The 20,532-nt window shown below is 44.0% G+C and overlaps 1 protein-coding gene across 1 annotated transcript; it reads left to right on the top strand.

The window, feature by feature from the left end:
• The first annotated feature begins 9,240 nt into the window (after positions 1-9,240).
• On the top strand, positions 9,241-11,991 carry gdf3 (growth differentiation factor 3). The gene is made up of 2 exons (XM_056288906.1): positions 9,241-9,508; positions 11,138-11,991. Exons 1-2 carry the CDS (start codon positions 9,241-9,243, stop codon positions 11,989-11,991), a joined length of 1,122 nt encoding a protein of 373 aa, XP_056144881.1.
• Positions 11,992-20,532: the final 8,541 nt, after the last annotated feature.

Genomic DNA, 20,532 nt, shown 5'->3' with positions numbered 1-20,532 from the left:
AAATACTTGGAAATGACTTGGTGGTGGCACAGTGTTTTTATATCCACATTTTAGCAGATGAGGAGGAAGACACTCAGTCTTATAGTTATCCTCGGGAGAACCCCATCCAGAGCTTTCCTTTCATTTTTATCCACACTTCATCTTTTATACTTTCCTTCACCTATTTTTTTGCTGTTATCCCGCTATCATTCGGGCCTCCTTCTTTCCGAAACTTGTCTTTTTCACTGAGCTATCTTATCCTCTTCTGTTTTCTCTGGCAGTCAGAGTTACGCCACCTGGGACATTCCACTGAGTGGAGTCCCGTAAGCTTTCCCCACAATTTCTAGGACCATTTGAGATGGACTGTGTCATTAATCCCTCTGTAGTCCAGTTGAAACTCCCTGCTTCCCTTCGCATCCATCCCACCTTTCACATGTCTCATATCAAACCTGTTCGTTCCAGTCCCTTATACCCCCCAGCAGCAGCTCCTCCACCACCCCGGATTATTGATGACTATCCTGCTTACACTGTCCGGCGGCTGGTGGATGTGCGCAGAAGGGGTCGAGGATTGCAATATCTGGTGGATTGGGGAGGATATGGCCCTGAGGAGCGCTGTTGGGTTCCCCCCCGCCACATCCTGGATGCTTCCCTCGTCCGAGAGTTTCACGCCCAGCACCCTGGCAGGCCTAGTCAGGCGCCAGGTGGCGCCCGTAGACGGGGGGGTACTGTTACATCTGTCCCTTCTCAACACCCTCCACCTCAAAAGCTGCTTAACCTGAGCCACTACCCGAGTGTCAGTCTCTCTCTCTCTCTCTCTCTCTCTCTCTCTCTCTCTCTCTCTCTCTCTCTCTCTCTGTTTGTGTGTGAGTGGAGACAGGTGAGCAGAGCCTCACCAGCTACAACCCATCCCATAATCAAGCCAACCTGCTATAAAAGACCAGCACTGCCACTTCCACCCTGCCAGACAGTAGCCTCTGATCCATCAGTGTGCTGCATCGAGCCCTTGCTCTCAAATCTGTTTTTTGTCTGTATTTTTCGAACCTGCTGATTGACTGATGTTCTCCAGTTTTTCCACCTGCTCCAGATCTCTGCTCTGCCCGGCTCTCCCCACCACCCACGGCCTCTGTCCCCGGTGCTGTTTCCCCAGCCCAATTCCCTCGTCTGTGCGTTGTTGCCTTAGCTGCCCCCCCTGTAATAAACTCTGAAGTCCGTTTGTGTCTGCGCCTGAGTCCTTCCTGAGTGTCCCGTAACAGAGATGATTTATTTTTTAGATTATTTAGATTGGTTATTTAGATAGGTTTCTCTGGTTTAACCTGTGCTGCTTTGTAAATGCTACGGACCAGCACTTGGCATGCTGTGACTAGGCCATGAGTGAGAACCCATTTGCAGTTCAGCGCTGCGTCACTGAATGTTGGAATATTTCAAACTCCTGCCAAGTTCCCTGTGCGCGGGCTCTCAGGAACATGCACGGCCATGTCGAAACACACATAATTGTTTGGGCTTTGTTCTTCCCCAGTAATCTAATAGCGTATCCTTGCAGTGGAAAGCACCATGAAGAGAGGCTCTATGTCTGTTAAAGCGTGAAAAGAGTTTATTAAATGGCATGACATTTCTGAGAAGAAAAAGGGAAATCCAACATTGGTAATGGGAAATTTGGGCAAAAAGCAGAGTTGGTTGAGGACACAAGAGTAGGACAGTAGAATATAAGGAAAATTGTATACTACACAGTAGAAAACAAAGTTGTTAAAAGCATAATCTAGTTGTGAAATTGATGGAAAAACTAACCTTTGTACAAATCCTGAGCTTTCGTATTCAGTAGCAGTGAGTGCTTATGTGTGGCTATATTGAAGAGTTAAAGAAGCAACTGTAAGGGCATCCGGGTAGCGTAATGATCTATTCCGTTGCCTACTAACACGGGGATCGCCGGTTCAAATCCCGTGTTACCTCCGGCTTGGTAGGGCGTCCCTACAGACACAATTGGCCGTGTCTGTGGGTGGGAAGCCAGATGTGGGTATGTGTCCTGGTCGCTGCACTAGCGCCTCCTCTGGTCTGTCGGGGCGCCTGTTCGGGGTGGGTGGGGGGAGAACTGGGGGGAATAGCGTGATACTCCCACGTGCTACATCCCCCTGGTGAAACTCCTCATTGTCAGGTGAAAAGAAGCGGCTAGCGACTCCACATGTATCGGAGGAGGCCTGTGGTAGTCTGCAGCCCTCTCCGGATCGGCAGAGGGGGTTGAGCAGCAAGCGAGGCGGCTCGGAAGAGTTGGGTAATTGGCCGGATAAAATTGGGGAGAAAAAAAAACGTGAAAAAAACCCCCAAACAAACAAAAAAGCAGCTGTAAGACGGGGGCGAAGCATAAACGACAAAGACAAGAGACAGCCGCCCCTTGCCAGGATGCATGCTCCCTTAATGACGTATTCAGTAAGGTTTCAAACATAACGGCTGGCCAGGACCAGCGATGGCTGTGATGTTGCCGAATCATTAAAAAAAAAAGGCTTGTTAACATGCTAATACCATTTGCATCTATTTCTTGTTTACATTTGTTGATTTTTTGGACTGTGCCCCTTGGGTGTAGTGTGTGTTACCGGATGAGAGTGCAGTCAGCTCATCGGAGTTGGCGTAGGCGGGGTTGGAGATGGACACCAGGCTGGTGAGGCGGGGGTCGTGAAGTGATGGCATGGCGGGGTTGAGCAGCGCGGGCGTGCCCTGCATCTGCCCTCGCTTACACTGCGTGTATAAACACACACTCAGCACGACGGCCAGCATCAGGAGGGCGGCGCACCCTCCTATCAGGGTATGTAACGCAATGGCCTCGGTGTCCTGGGGGGTCGAGACGGGCACACAGCGCCTGTGAGACAGGCCCAAGCCATTCAGTGAACTCACACACACGCTGTATTTGTGCCCGGCCTCCAGACCGAAGACGTTGGTCTGCCTCGCCCACGAGCTCACGCTGCTGTTGCTGATGGCACTGCCGTCCTGTCTCAGCACCCACACCAGGAACGCACTGAGGGCCGAGTACGGCGCGCACCAACGTACGCTGGCAGCCCGCGGCCAGACCGTCATGATCTCCAGGGCCACGACGGGGTCCGGGGTCACAGAGGGGTCAGACGTAAGGCCAGGACACCTACAGCGCCACCCTTTGACCTCTCTCTCTTCAGGGCAGGGACGTTGCAGATGCACACAGGGATCAAAGTCACACACAGGCTCCTTCCGGGCTTTCTCTGGCACCATCTCTTTTTTGACTCCTTTCTCTTCTTCCCATTTCTCTTCTGTTCTGTCCGCCGGCGAGGGAGGGGAAAAGCCAGGGGTTAGAGTGGGTGTTTTTGATGGAGAAGTGAGACGTAGGTTAGGAGGCTGCGTGAGTTTCATTCTTGGAGTGGAGCTGATTGTTTGTGTGACAACTGCTGGTGGTGTGGCAGGCATGTTTAGCATTGCCTCTGGACTAGACAAGGCCGAAGAAGAGTTGCTTGCTGACGTGCTTTGGGCCTGTGACATGTCTTCAGGCGGAGGGATGGATGGGCTGGCACGTGTCGGAGGTGCTGCAACGGCAGCGGAAGGTGTGGGCACGAACACTGAGTGAACTGTCCATGTGGAAGTCATCTCGTTTACTCTGCAGACAAACAGTTGAGCAAATCATCACTGCTAACTATTTAAGCAGACAATTCATCACAGACAACATCCCATTAATATAACTGATGGAATCATATGCAGTCATTTGAAAGGTTTAATCTGTTTAGGAAGTGGTTTTTAGCTGGTTTTGCATTGGGGCATATTTATTCCTGAGCCATGAATTAATAGCCTTATTAACAATATAATATTGTCATGCGGTGATACTCAGCTATGTGCAGTGAAGGGCCATATGTATGCAGGCTATCTTTCAAATCCAACACCACACCTGTTGATTTCACTACCCCCCCCTTTTTTTTTCTCCCCAATTGTTATCACCCCGCTCTCCGAGCCGTCCTGGTCACTGCGCCACCCCCTCTGCCGGTCTGGGGTGGGCTGCAGACTACCACATGCCTCCTCGGATACATGTGGCGTGGCCAGCTGCTTCTTTTCACCCGACAGTGAGGTAGTTTCACCAGGTGGATGTAGCACGTGGGAGGATCACGCTATTTCCCCCATTTCCCCCTCCCCCTCATGTGCCCTGACCAACCAGAGGAGGCGCTAGTGCAGCGATCAGGACACATACGCACATCTGTCTTCCCAACCAGACATGGCCAGTTGTGTCTGCAGGAACACCCAACCAAGCCGGAGGTAATACGGGGACTTGAACAGGTGACCCCCATGTTGGTAGGCAACACCACGCTACCCAGACGCCCCAGATTTCACTATTTTGTCCTCCTCTGTCTACTTCAAGGTGCGTTGACTAGACAGTGGATGAAACTCTGGGTTTGAAAGAATTCCTCTGAGCACATGGCTCTTCATGGCACATGGTTGAGTATCGCCGGTGTCTTAGGTAAGGCTTCCTTAGTATGGACCCCACCAGATCATCTTAGAGTACACATACAGTGTGCATGTGCACAAATATGTGTGTGAGTGTGTTTGCACACATCTGTATATGCTTGTGTGTGTGTGTGAGAGAGAGACAACGTGGGATACATAGCTTCTTAGCCAGCTGTACTTACATTTCTGTGCCAGCTATGACTTCCTCATTGCTTTGGTGAGTTGGGGTTGCAGTGGAGCTGTTGTCTGTCTTAAAGGCAGTGTCAGGCCAGTCACCGGGTAAAGCTTCAGTCACTGCAAGGGTGGATGCCTGTTCATCTGCCGCTGCTCCCCATATAACGCACAGCGCCAAGGCCGAGCCAAAGTATAGCCAAACACTTAACTTCCCACTGGAAACCAAGGACGGACAGAAAAACATGCGTACACACACACACACACACACACACACACACACACACACACACACACACACACATACACACACACCGATGCACCAAGTAAATCTCTCTGGTTCATTGCTGTGGAAATTGAGAAAGTGTCCTCTCCATTGCCTACTCTTCATTTCTCTCTCTCCCGCTCTCTCTCTCTCGCTCTCTCTCTCTCTCTCTCTCTCTCTCCCGCTCTCTCTCTCTCTCTCCCTATCTCTCTCTCTCTCACACACACACACACACACACACTCACACACACATATACACGTCTGCTTACCAGTATGTCATCTTGCTCTTCAGACCTCCAGAATGGGTGTTTAGGATCAGCACAGCGAGGTGTGGATGATGTTGATGAAGTTGTTCTCCAGCTATGGACTGTCTGGCCCTCCTGGACTTTATATTACTGGCAGCCGGAGGAACGAGGGGGGCTTTCAACATTAGCAGTGGTGTGTTACTCAATCGTGCCCCCCCCCACTCATTTTCTCTCTCTCTCTCTCTCTCTCTCTCTCTCTCTCTCTCTCTCTCTCTCTCTCTCTCTCTCTCTCTCTCTCTCTCTCTCTCTCTCTCTCTCTCTCTCGCTCGTTCACACACACACAAGTTCACACACACACACTATTTCGCTTTTCAGCTCCTCTGCCCCCAACTCCCCACGCACAGAGGCATCCTACACAATTGCATTCGCAATCTTAAACATGTACTCATAAACTCAGACCATATGCGGAGGAACGAGGTGCAGAGAGGTGTAGCAAGGCTCAGACGTCATGTAATTGGAAGGGACTCGGTGATAGATGGGCACAGGCATTCCCCGTGGTTGCCTAGAGGCGAGGTCGTGGCATGATCGCTGTACCAGGCTCACACTGCCGCGGACACGGAGCACATCCCTTAAAAGTGCCTCCGCATATCTGAGAGACAGCCCCCGCTGATAAGAGCCTTGTAGTGTTGGTAGTCGCACAACCAAAACATGAGCGCGCACACACACATGCTGACAAAATGAATAACTACATTTATAGATTCAAAATAAATGCCAATATTTAAATGAAATTATAGATCAAGAGAGCGATATAAATAGATGATAATGTCTCTAGACCAAAAAAAGCGGCCAGGTTGTCAACTATGATTGGATTCCATGCCATTTCCTGCTAGCAAGGTGTGTTTCTGTGTGTGTGTGTGTGTGTGTGTGTGTGTGTGTGTGTGTGTGTGTGTGTGTGTGTGTGTGTGTGTGTGTGTGTGTGTGTGTGCGTGGAAAGATCGTGCCATCTCAGCCAATCTGAAAATGAAGATACTACAAACAGTCGTATAGCCAGTAATGATATACGGAAGTGAAGAATGAACTTAGCGTAAAATAGATGAAAAGAAAATCAATGCTGCCGAAACGTGGTTTTGCTGCTGTTTGCTGAGAATAGGTTGGATAGAAAAACAAACAAATGGGAGTGTGCTACAGCAACTTGGAACAAATATGATCCTTCTGTCGACCATTTAGAGATGAAAATGCTATGTGTCATAAGACCAGCAATATTATGAAAAATAGATAGATAGATAGATAGATAGATAGATAGATAGATAGATAGATAGATAGATAGATAGATAGATAGATAGATAGATAGATAGATAGATAGATAGATAGATAGATAGATAGATAGATAGATAGATAGATAGATAGATAGATAGATAGATAGATAGATAGAACATAAAAGAAGCTAAAGACTTAGTTCGTCTTAGCTCAACAGGAAGAGTGTTCCATAGTGTGGGGGCTCTAACAACAAAAGCCCAATCACCCTTACTGGAAGATACCAAGCAACATCACAAAGGTGGGAGCAGAGGCAGGACACAGGATTGACTTCACCTCTGCCAAAGCGAAAAGAAAGTCTCTGAATAGACTCCTGGATGGTGAGGTAGAGAGCACGCCTGCTCTAAGGACTTCATCAAACACCTGCAAGTTCGGCATTGCTACACACGAGCAGTGGGCGTTATATCTTGCACAACTGCAGAAAGTATCCCCGAAAGCTTCAATTCTGTCAAATTTGCCCGGTTATTGTGACGCATTTGCAGACCTGTGCAGCCATTCTCAGCACCAGATTCGCTGCACTGTGTCCGTGATGAGAAAATGGATGGCAGTGAACTCTGTCTTGAGCCTGCACTGCAAAACCTTGGCAAATAAGGTCGACGTTTCACCTGAGCAGGCACACTTCATTGAAAGACAGACCAGAAAGCAGCACCAATCCTCATCTTGACATCACTTCCGCACTGGAAGGATAACTGCATCAAATATGCATTCAGTCTTCGTGTCTGACTTGGACAAGCCTGCACTGTCTACAGTAAAAACAGTTTGTTATCCCAACAGCGGGCCTCTGAACAAATGTGCTGCTACCTCATGGGGAAGACAAAATGAGGAGAATGCAAGAACACAGTACAGCGTGCAGGCTGAGAAACATCACTGTGATGTAGAGATGACTGAGTGTGGCTTCATCATAAACCAGAAGTTTCCTCAGGTTGGGGCATCGCCAGACGGGATGGTGAAATGCACCTGCCGTGGAAGAGGCTGCATTGAGATAAAGTGGCCATAAAAGCATTGCGAGAGCACTGTCAAGGAGGAATGCAGTGACAGACACTTCTGTTTGGAAGTAGTGGATGGAGAGCAACAGTTTAAGAAGGGTAGTCCATACTATAAGCAGGTCCAGACACAAATGTTTGTGGCTGATCTAGAGTACTGTGACTTTGTTTTGTGGCCTTCGAAAGACTGCGCTGTATTGCGTGTTGCGCCTGACCCACAGCTCTGGAGTGCTCTTTTGAAAAAGGCACAGCACTTCTTTGAGTATGTGTGTCTCCCTGAACTTGTAGGCTGTTACTTCACTCAGGGTGCAAGACAGATACCACTTCAAGGGATTTCTATTCTTGCAGGGAATCAGAAAAAAACATGCCAAACATCTGACACAGAGGTTTAGGGTTAGTTGTGTGTCTTCTTTTATCTGCATTGCTGTATTATTTTGCGTTATTTAGATATGGACTAGCCTTCTGTTGCAAGCTGACTGACCAAAGAAGACATGCTCTTTCTTTTACTTATGTCTCTTTTACACACACATCTGCCGATACATACAGGGCAAAAGATGCTTAGATGTTTAGAAAAACTTGTTTTACGTTGCTTATGTTACAGAAGCCATGTACTTTGTATTTGTTTGTATTTGTTTGTATTGTGCAGATGAACTTCAGATACTTGTAAATACATAATGAAATGAACTTCAATACATGCACTTTGGATAACATTTGGTTTCCTTACGTCATTTGGCTGTGAAAATGATAACAAGGAAAGAATCAAGAACACATTTATGAAAAGCCAACTTATTCAACTTAGTTGGTGACAATGGTGCAAGTATTCAGATCCTTTACTTGAATACGTACATGTTTGATTGATATTACAGCTGCGTTCATTTGAATGGTGCAGTTAAAGGCTGAGCTTAACATCAGCACACATCACATTTGTAAACTATAGCTGGACATTGGTTTGTCAGCGCACAACAGACGGAGGTAATCTTATCGAAAAAAGTAACTGCCCCACCTTCACATGGAAGTATCATGTTGATGGGTATGGTTCCTGTTCAGATTTTATACTTCTGACAAACATTTCCCATTACCCTTTAAACGTGGATTCTCATATGTGTGTGTGTCTGTTGTGTGTCTTCTTTTCTTACAATTTTAGCGATGAAAAAAGAAAGCGAATGAAAGGAAAATGCTCCGAGCAGAGTACATCGTTTACCACAGAAATACCAGAAACGTGCGGCTGACTCAGAGCGCGCTTGTGTGTGACGTCATCTGTCAAAGACACCCCCCCCCAAAAAACAACAACAAATCATTGCATCACCAGGGGGGAGAAGATGTAGGGAGCTTGGGGGGGGGGGCGTCTCTTATGTCTCCACATAGAGGGTGGCGACCCTTGTGTGTGTGTGTTGCGCAAACCCTTGAGATGGGATCATGCGACTGATGAAGCTGAGTCACATTTTTACATCCCTCTGAAACATTAAAAAAATGTGAGGGGGGGGGCAAGAAGTGTAGTTTTATAAAACGGACAACAAAAGGCGAGCAATTGAAGAAACACGCGACAGTCTTCTTTCGATCAATGAAAACGGAGACGCTGATAAGAGGGCGGTTCGGTTGTTTTATTTACCCATCACCCATCACTCCCCATAGTCATCCTATCTGCGGCCTGGCCGCCGCTCATTAACATAAGCCATCGAGCCACGGGGGGCCAATAGTCACTGCCGCCTATCAGTCAGTCAGCGCCAGAAATCTATCAGCTGCGGGTTTCCAGTGATTGGCTGAGGAAGCCAGCACATACTAGGAGAGACTTTTTAAGCGCAGGGAGGCCTCGCAGTCTCACATCTTCGGCGTGAACATGTGGCCTTTACTGTTTTTAAACGTGTTGATTTTAAACGTGAACGCTCTCTCGGACGTCGAGGAGATGCGGGGCGAGGAGCGCTTGTTTTTAAGCGCGCTGGGTCTGTCTGAGCGGCCCAGGCCCACGGGCCACGGGCGCCGGGTGCCCCCCGTGTTGTGGAGGATGTTCCGGAGGCGGGCGGACGGACACGCCGGGGACAGCGACTCCTGCCTGGTGTCTGAGTACGGAGTCCGCGGCAACATCATCCGATACGTCCAAGACCAAGGTAGAGGACTGGCTGCTGAGACACCGGTTAACTGAAAGCCAATTAGAAGAGAGTAACACGTGCTTTACTGGATGTTCTTTCCTCTTTACATTGTGTTTATATAGTTGTGTTTCAACCGGAGTACGACGATAAAATTGTTAATTTACACTTTCCACACACTAGACTCTGTTAGGAGAAAACTGGGTAACTATGATTTTTCTCCACCGCTATGGCCCCATCTTAAGGTTCTCGTTTCATTACCCATTAAGTTTAATTAATTTCAATGACTTTGAAAGAACGGCGTGTTATTGGCCTACTGGTCTCACTGGGGCCAGAAGGTTGTTTGCATATGACGTCACGAACTAGGCAGGAAGTGATTTTCTACATAGGAAGCGCTATCGCAAACTTTGGAAATGCCTATGTTTGGCGTCATTAACTGAGAAACCACAAGGAGTTTTTATTGAGTACCAAAAGTTGTTGTTAACGAAGGGGGGGGGGGTGCAAGAAATTGACTGAAAACGCCGGAAAAACAAAATGGCTTGCGAACCGTCGTCTGCGGTCGGGGGGAGCGGAGTCGGATAACGCGCGAGAGTGCAGTGACCACTTCGTCAAAAAAAAAAATCACTCTTCATAACATAAGGATCTTGTCCAACATATCTTACTTTCTGTGTTTATACCCTTCTCTCATAATATCGTCTAAACTAGTACAGTTCCGGCTAAACTAGCTCCATCTCGTCCATTCTGCTTTTCACTTCCTGCCCTCCGTCTGACTCTCGCGCGTCATCAGAATCACGTGATATATAAGTATTAGGCTACACTGTGCCACCTATTGAGTCAACCTTGTATTAATTCTGATCATCTTAGTGCAATTACAGACAAAAATACTTGTTTTTTTCTCTCGAATATATCATAGTTTATTGCTGTGTGTATACATCCTCAAATGTCTACATTTCCTGTAACTATGCTGGTATGGTGGCTTTATTTATTTATTTATTTCAAAACTGGTCAATGGAGAAATGAATGTTCTCCGGTAGACGGATGGCCATTGAAACTCAAGTTAATGGTCACACCCATATTTGCATATGAAACTGGTCGTTGATTTCGGTCGTTATGCAACTGTATTGTACTGTATTGTTTATAAGGGGTGGGGATACCTGCAGTCAGTTTAGACTGAAGGTGTCACTTAGTTGAGTGATGAAACGTATGTCAATAAACGTTGTATCCAGATGAACCGATTCAACCTTCTTTGATTCTCCGGTAGGAAAATAAACCACTAGAGGGCGTAGGTTTTAATTTCCCCCTCCCTTTACTCCCCTGCTGAATGTGATATTTATGTCAAATTTACCCAGTGGATATACCTTATGACTTTGATATAACTACACGCTCTGTGGTATTGGGCTACTAGTCCCACGGGGCCAAACACTTGAGTACATATCGTTGGTTATTCCTGTTATAAAGTGTAGCCCCATGAGACTATTTGCCCCCTGAGTGTACAGGTTGATCATACCAAAGTAACACAGCTCTCAGTCGGCCTTCCTCCAGGGTTGGATGCTGGTGAGTAATGAAGACAAGACAGCTGAAGATGCACTTGATTTTTTTGTAACTGTCTAATAAGTCTAGATGGTTAACTGTCTCTGTAATGTCATGCAGGTCAGCTGATGTCTGGATGGAGCCACAGCTGCCAGGGTTGTACAGAGAAACATCATTTCTTCAACCTGTCCATCATACAGCCAGTGGAGCAGCTCTCACTTGCGCAGCTGGAAATAAAGTTCCAGTGGAACCTGTTCACTTCTCCACGGTTCCTCCTGGGACCCCAGGCCCTCAGTGTGTCTCTCTATAAAGTGGTCAGGGCCACGCTAAGGGGAGCCAGTCACCAGCAAAACCGCAGGCTCCTGCTATCCCAGTCTGTGCAGATCCATCCAGAGCCCACCTCCCTCACCCTGGACATCACCTCCCTTGCAGAAAACTGGCGGAAGCCTGGCCGCAACTATGGACTGGTGATGGAGCTGCAGCCTCATAGCTCAAACCCAGAGGAGCTTCTCCCTTTTTACCCTGGCAATGCAGTTCCATCGGAGCCACACATCACATTCCCAGAGATCCAGGCCTCGCTGGTGATTGTTTCGCTGAACCCCGACCAGTGTCGATCCAGACGGAGGAGAAGTGCCATCCACCTCCCTGTGTCGCCCAGCAACGTTTGCAAGCTACGACGCCTCTACATTGACTTCAAAGATGTTGAGTGGCAGGATTGGATCATAGCTCCACAGGGCTACCAGGCTAACTACTGCCATGGTGAGTGCCCCTTCCCCCTCAGCGAGAGTCTGAATGGCACCAACCACGCCATCCTGCAGACACTGGTGCACTCCCTGGACCCGCACGGCACGCCACAGCCCTGCTGTGTGCCCATCCGTCTCTCTCCCATCTCCATGCTCTACTACGACAACAATGACAACGTGGTGCTCAGACACTACCAGGACATGGTGGTGGATGAGTGTGGCTGTCGCTGAGATCCCTGCACAGTTTTGTGAGGCCCTTGAGGAGGTTGGTGCGTTATTCCTGCTTAAGGAGGAATACCACACTTGATTTTCCTGGGAGAAGGATTCGGAGATCCAGATTTCATACAGACTTGCTGAAGTATTTATACTTGAATGAATTTTAACTTTGTGACTACATAGTATGCAATCAATTTTTATAAATTGGGATTTGCCTGACTCTTAACATTTCTGTGGGGAAATTTGGAAAAGATTTTGTTTTTTGTTTTTTCATAATTTGAAATAAAAATGCAACAGAACTGCTGTGGTGTACTTTATCATAGGTGTGTCTGCAGGAGAAGCACATTTATTAGGTGCTGCTCCTTTAGTTGACCAAGTGGTGTTTAAAGTACTATGGAGGGTCTTTATGCACCTTTTTAGACTCCCTCAAAAACAACTGTCATAGAACCGCACATATGAAAGCAATTTGGCGCCTCCCTGCGGTCCACATTAGAAATAATCGATACAAAGATTTTATTCATTTTGAAGAGGAGACTTTAAATGCTCTTCGGAGGATTGTTTCATGGCTAATGTGGCTTTATATCTAAATTTAAAATAATTATGGTTGTCAGAACGGCCTACCCTTTAATAAAACTATAATTCGTATTACTATGAAATTATTTAAAACTGTTGAATGGTTAAGCATATAATACATATTTGCATAGACTAAACCTATACAGCAACAAGGGCCTTACTATTGTAACATGTTGTAAATGCTGAAAAACTACGGTGGATAAAATAACCACTGACAAATCAAAGGGGCAAAGGAAGTCTGAATGTTAAAGATCAAGTTTAAAGAATATGACTAGTTTATTCCTTGGGTTATGGTGAAGGTAAAAGATAATTTTACTGTGATGTTTGCATGTTCCAGATTGGTCCGTGATAATTACTGGACACCAAGTGTATATCCAGTATAGGATGGTTCATATTTCATGAGCCGAAAAAAGTGAAACAGCTAAGTGGGGGGGAACAGAGGCAAGAAAAATTTGATAAACTCTTCGGAGACAATTTTGAATGCACAGGTCCCTTTGAATGGTCATGTAGCATCATTGTCCATGCTTAGTGCAGCAAAGACTACCTATCGTTCCTCCTGACTTGGCATTGTCTCAGGGCATGACTGTGCCGTCTTCATAATCATACTGCATGCACAGGTTCTGCTTTACAGCAGCCAGTTTTGAAGGCAAGTGTGGACTCAATGTATGCAGTTATAAAAATGGAATAAAAAAGTCACCCAAATCTCAAAACATAGTGTGTGCTGAAATTAACTAGAAGCAAAATATTTGTTTAATTTGACTGCTTAGAAGAAAAAAATACACAAAAAAACACCATTATCTTTAGATCAGGAATCAAGGAGACTTTATTTATCATTTACGAAATGCTGTTTCCCCCAGCCCACAGTAGTACAACACAAAGACAAAAACACATCCAAAAACTACAAGAACACACTAACGCATATATCAAAACTAAGCAACAAAAAAAAACATCACTGTCCAAAGAGAATGAACATCAACCAGATTGACTGTCGGGACCAGTATGGAAGCTGAATATGATCAGCGTCCTGGCTGTCTATTGCCTAATGGAAAAAAATGACAGACTGTGGATTTTATTAATTTTAATGCAAAAGTGTTCAGTGAAACATTGTGTGTTTCAAAAATATAACACACTGTTATATGACACACTTTTCTCCATCTAGACTCTTGCTGGAAACCACTGTTTAGAGAGAAATTTGGATCCACTCTTCTCATTGAACAAAGGATGTCTCAAAGTTGATTTAAAGAGCGCAGATTACACAGCGGTTATGTGAAACAAAACTGGTGCACTGGAGACTATGCCCCATTCTTCAAACCAATCACTATACTTGGCATATTTTGCAAAATAGCTCACCCATCCAGTTGCTGGTTTCATAATATGAAATGAGATTACAGAAATGAAATTAATATCACACTGTCAACAAATACAATCATATAAAAAGGATAGATTGGGGGGGATGTACAACATATACATTTTCCTCTTTTTTTTCTTTCTTTGTCTTTCTGGAAGTATTTGAAGGAGTTTCAGCTGTGTCACTGCCTTGTATTCAAGCAGGTTGGATTTGGAAAGATGAGGTAGGGGTGTGCTTGTCTATTTTGGGGCCCATGATCTACTGTACTGAAGGCCAAAACACTATTGTCAGGATGGCTGAGCTGTCAGACTTAAGGCAAAATGTCCTTACCTGGTCAAGGTAAGAACAGCCACGAAGAGGATGCTGTGATCGACATTTTGCCAATAATGTAATAAGTTATTACGTTATTGGCTGGTTATTACATTATTGGCCTAGCATTAAAAAAATCCTTTGAAAATATAATAACTGCAGCCGATAATGTAATAATGTATGTATCATTTTTTTATTTCAATTTTCTGGATAGAAAGTGACACACACACACACACACACCCTCACACCCCCCTATACAGGATGCTTAGAGGAGCAATTATGAGTTGATTGTGGAGAGACTATGTAGAAATGTCGCACGCACACAGGGAAATATTTTCTTTTGCAGTACCCGCATGTGACCACTAGATGGCAATGGAGTAGCTAATTCATGTCAAGCTAGCGAAGTCATGTGACTGACTAGACATTAGACTTTCCTAAATTGTCCGCAGACTTCCATACTTCAAACATGTTGAAAGGTGAACAATTCTCTGATTTACTACAGTTAACACCCTTCATTTTGTGGAATCCTTGTTCGTGCATTCTTATATAATTGAGAAACATTAAAGTTAACAGACAAATAGCTAGTCTAACAATAAGAAAATTGCTAGCATGATACATACACAGTTGTATAGGTATATATTTATATCTCAGTAGATATTGTTGCAGTTGCATTCTTTTATATAAATACAAGATGTGTATTGTTGCACGGAAATATCTGTTATATAAGACAGCTATATAATCATATTATTATATAATAATATAATTATATTACTATGTATAATATAATTATATATTAAGTGTTATTATAATTAATTTTATTATATATATATAAAATTATATTATATATAATATTATTATATAAACATCTGCTATAATAAGACAGCTGAATGAGCTGAGGTTTATATCAATGTAAGTTATGATTTTTTTCAGTATTATTCGAGATGGCAGTGTAGGATAAGGAATTAAATGGTGTTAGCTAAACCTGATATAAAAATGAAACGTAGGTCCCTAATGACAAAATAAAAGCTTAGTGAACAATGTGTACTAGCCTACTGAGTTCATAAGCGTGCTTTACTATGAAATATCAACTTTAACAGTACATTGGGCCTGTGTATTGTATACTTTATTTAAAACTCTCTTTTGTAGGTTTGCAGGTCAAATTATCCTCTGTTTAGAGTTGAAAAAGGGGATAACTTTGTCTTTAATACCATTGCAGGTATTTTACAAACAATCTTTATCCTCTCCTGCATCATTTTGGAATGCAGAGGACATGTACGCAGACAAATGTCTGATGAGACCTACGATGTCATACTCAAGGCACTGGAGGGGGAATTTAATGTTCCTGTAGCGGAGAGATCCAGGACCCAGCGCTCTGCACTTAAACAACTGTGGCGGAATAGGCAGCATTACGCCCTCAGTGAGGATGGTCAGTCAATTACATTCGATGGAAAATTGGTACCCAGAGAGTCAACTATCTCTGCAGTTGTAAATAAGGCTCTTGATGAAACAAAAGGCTCTGGTGTAAGAAAATTAAACATGTCATGCGCGAAAGCAAATCTGGCCAGCAGAGAGCGCTGTTTCCCATTTATCAAAACTGGATTTATCCAAACTGGATTCTTGTCATTTTTAAACAAGTACGTTAAAGTTTAAACTGGATCATATCGCTCAGTTCAACTTGAAAGGTAAAACGCTTCAGAGACATATTACGTTTTTTTGTTTCGGGTTGTTTTTTTTTGCAAATTCAGATATTTGTATCTTTACAAAATCCACTTTACTTGAATTTTTACTTTAATTTCTTCCTAAAGCCTGTGCAAGTTTACAATTTTAGTTACAAAACCTTTTCAAGAAACCTCTGAAATCAATCTTGTAGTATTTTCTTGTGGTATTTATTGCACAATGGTGTTGTGGGCTTGGATTTCTCAGTTGCCTTTGGTGCCCTGGTAAAATTAGGCGTCATCCAAGGCAAAGTTGCCATGCCCTAAAAACAACGAAATCGGACTCAAGAACATTGCCTTTGTCAGGGCTGGTAAGCAGCCTCAGTCACAGCCCAGATCAGCAGCTGCTGTCTTCACCTCTGCATCAGGCGGACCTGCAAGTCAACTTGGCAATGTGGGCGGTGGGGGTGGGGGGGGGGCTGGCTCAGGCTCCTGGACCACATTATGACAACTTCATTGAGGCCAGACATAGTGCTATCATCAGCCTCTTCAAAACGGGTGCTTCTTATAGAGCTGACAGTTACCTGGGAGGACCAAATGGAAGAGGCAAATGAGCAGAAGTGGTCCAAGTACCAGGAGCTAGTGAATCAGTGCCAGAGGAGAGGCTAGAAGGTGCTTTGTGAGCTCATTGAATTGGGGTGTAGAAGCTTTGTTGGCCGTTCACTGTGCAAGGTCTGCACTCTACTTGGCATCACTGGGACTGCAAAAAGGAAAGCCATCAAGTCTTCCTGCAAGAAAGCTGCAGAGAGAGCCTCCAGATGGCTTCAGATCAGAAGGAGTGATCTGTGGGCCAATACTGCTGGGACACAAGCCAGGGCCTGATCCACCCTGGCTAGGTTTCCTGAGCAAGGGTGTATGATGTTGAAAGAACCGGGACACCTGAGGACCTCAGGAAATGTCGCTGATGATGTGTCCGTGTGCATCCTAGCATGTATCTTCAAGTTGTTACACTGAATTATTGATCATGTTGTGCACTGCTTCATGCAACATTTGACGGGGCCAGGCCCCACCAGCCCCTAATATAGAGAAACCGTTGATAGTTGTTATCCCCACCTGTTTGTTCATTTGGGGGCTGCAAGTGGAGGTGCCCTTCTCTGACGCCATTGGACTTTTTTATTTTTTTCAATGAGTGAAGCAATTTTGATTGGCTAAAATGCTAATGCTACTCACATTTTCAACATCAGAATTTGTAATTAATCTGGAAAGTAAACAACCGTTTTTGAGATACATATTTCAATTTTTCAACGATTAAGAGATGTACTTTGAATGTAAATATGGTGCTAGAGTGTATTAAAAAAAGCATCAAAATAGAGCTTGTTTATAAAAAAAAAATCGATTTTAGGATTCCCCTGGAACCCCCTACAGAGGTCCAGGTTAAGTCCTGCATGTACTTAAATTTTAGAAATGCCCTTGTATGGATCACGCTGGTGTGTCATCTTTCTACTAACCTCATATTTTATTGGTCTCATGATCTAGACTCCACCTGTGTTGTCTATGTCACATGAGTCTGCATTGTGATGTGTTGTGATGCCCCAATATTAAGGAGAATGCTCAGAGGGAGTTGATGATGATATTGTGCATTTTTCCTCAGAAGAAAGAAAAAGTATAGATTTTCTCTCTCAAAAAGACTGTGATGTTTCTTATCTTTTGTTGAATTTATCATGAGGATGATGCGTACTACCATCCTAGATCCATACTAGCAAGTTTTTCACTCAGAAAAACATGGAAAGGCTTTAAATGGATTAGCCATGAAGTTAAAAAAACAAAACAAAAAAAACCCTTAGTCTATGGACTTTGGTCACACATATTAAACTTTGACAGTGCTGACTTAAAAAAAAAACTTTCCAAGACTGTGACTTCAGCCAGATGAGACATTATATAAACAACCAAAGCCTTGTCCAAAACCAAAATGCCTCATAAAACCTTATCATTTTAATGCCACGCTTTAATTCCCTGAGTTTGTCTGAGCACAGCCATTAAAGTGACAGACAAAATTTATATTACTTCCAAGGTGGAAAAAACACTGACCTTTGTCATTTATTTATCTCTCTCTCTCTCTCTCTCTCTCTCTCTCTCTCTCTCTCTCTCTCTCTCTGTATTTTTAAAGAGGAAGATGGACAACTCAGTAGACACTGATGTAAAGCTGTTACTTACTAGGATGGTAAAAGCCAGGATGATGACTGACTTCAATTATTACAGAGAAATGAAAGATATCCAGCAATTCAGTGTTATCTGGGCTCATTGGGAAGTGTTGTGCTCAGTAAAAGAAAACCAACTTGTTTTTTCTGGAGAATTGATGGGATTTACTTTTATTTTTAAACATTTGTTTATTTGCTTGTGGTTTGAATATGATTGTTGTTTAACACAGTTCGTCACTACATCTACAAGTGCAAGTTAAAACTCTACCATGCAAAGCAAAAGCCATGTATCAACAACACCCAGAATCGCCGCCGGCTTCTCTGGGCCCGAGCTCATCTGAGATGGACTGACGCAAAGTGGAAAAGTGTGCTGTGGTCTGACAAGTCCACATTTCAAATTGTTCTTGGAAATTGTGGACGTCATGTCCTCTGGGCTAAAGAGGAAAAGGACCATCCAGATTGTTATCAGCGCAAAGTTCAAAAGCCAGCATCTGTGATGGTATGGGGGTGTGTTAGTGCCCATGGCATCATGGGTAACTTGCACATCTGTGAAGGCACCATTAATGCTGAAAGGTACATACAGGTTTTGGAGCAACATATGCTGCCATCCAAGCGATGTCTTTTTCTGGGATGTGCCTGCTTATTTCAGCAAGACAATGCCAAGCCACATTCTGCATGTGTTGCAACAGCGTGGCTTCGTAGTAAAAGAGTGCGGGTACTAGACTGGCCTGCCTGCAGTCCAGACCTGTCTCCCATTGAAAATGTGTGGTGCATTATGAAGCACAAAATACGACAACGGAGACCCCGGACTGTTGAGCAACTGAAGTCGTACATCAAGCAAGAATGGGAAAGAATTCCACCTACAAAGCTTCAACAATTAGTATCCTCAGTTCCCAAACACTTACTGAGTGTTGTTAAAAGGAAAGGTGATGTAACACAGTGGTAAACATGCCCCTGTCCCAGCTTCTTTGGAACATGTTGCAGGCATCACATTCAAAATGAGTGAATATTTGGAAAAAAAAACAATAAAGTTTATCTGTTTGAACATTAAAAATCTTGTCTTTGTAGTGTATTCAATTGAATATACGAGGTCGAAAAGGATTTGCAAATCATTGTATTCTGTTTTTATTTACATTTTACACAACGTCCAAACTTCATTGGAATTGGGGTTTGTATCTTAAATTCGTGCCAACTTCCTGATATTTGCTGTGTGAGACATTCTATATTCCAAGTTAGATGTTTTTATAGTTTCTTTAAAAATCTGCAAACTTTTAGGTCTTGAAAATCATGAAACATTGTGAGGTGTATTGAAATATCCCATAGTGACAGTGTGTATACGCTCATCCTCAATAAACTTGGTTTTTGATTTTAACTTGTGAATCATTTGCCTATAGTGCATGGGCAATTTCCTGCACCATTAATCACATGCTGATAAGTTACATGCTGTTAGTCTAACTGTGATCATTCACAGCAGTTGTACTTAAACATTGTGTCTTAGAAGAAAAATAATTGTTTTCTTAATTAAGCTCTGTCACATGGGAATGTTTCACATTATTAGGTGTACACAACTTAAAGCTCAAGAAAAAAAGGCTTTTTTTGAGTCAGACAAAGCTGAAATGTGTGTGCATTCAGCTAATACCATAGTACACAAGTGAACAAGTAAATGTACTTCACTTGGAAATCGAGAGCAGTGTAAACTTTCTCCTCAATAACAGCAAAACAAGGCCCCACACCCACCCAAGTGACATGTGATTGGTCCTGACAGGCAGACACTTGCCCATAACCACACAGTGACCCAATTTCCCTGGTGTCATTTTATTAATCAATATAATTCATGTTTACTACCACAGGTTTTCTTGCTAGTGTTTGTAGCTACATGCAAAGCAAAGCCTTGGTTACTCTGCAACAAAACGTTTCAAAACACTGAAAAACCCTCCCTTAGATTTCTTATTCTAGGTGGACCTCCCTCTTCCAATGCATGCCTGCTGTTTCCCTGTATTTTGCCTTTTCAGAGAGAGAGAAAGCGAGGGAGAGAGAGCGAGTGAGGGGGAGAGAGAAAGGGGGTGATAGAGAGAAGGAGAGAGAGAGCAAGAGAGAATGAGGGAGAGAAAGGGAGAGAGAGAAAGTGAGAGGGAGGGGGAGAGAGAAGGAGAGAGAGAGAGAGAGAGAGAGAGAGAGAGAGAGAGAGAGAGAGAGAGAGAGAGAGAGAGAGTGAATTCCCTTCAGTTTCCCCCTTGGCTCGACTGGAGGAGTGAGGTTACCATTATGAAAGAGTGTTTTTAGGTCCTAAACATTCTTTTAGCATATCTCTATTACATCCAGGTTTGATCATCTCTTCATCTGAGATTAAACTGAATTGAAAATCGAGATTAGTGGAATTTAGTTTAGTTTTTATGTTTCATTTGTCTCTCTTCAGCAAGAGGAGTCATTTTGTATAACCCAGTTTAGTTGAGCACAGTTGTCTACAAAAGGT

This window comes from Lampris incognitus, chromosome 11, assembly GCF_029633865.1.
Source record: "Lampris incognitus isolate fLamInc1 chromosome 11, fLamInc1.hap2, whole genome shotgun sequence".
Taxonomy (NCBI): domain Eukaryota; kingdom Metazoa; phylum Chordata; class Actinopteri; order Lampriformes; family Lampridae; genus Lampris; species Lampris incognitus.
Note: the sequence above shows the minus strand (reverse complement) of the source record. Positions and strands in the feature narration are given on the sequence as shown.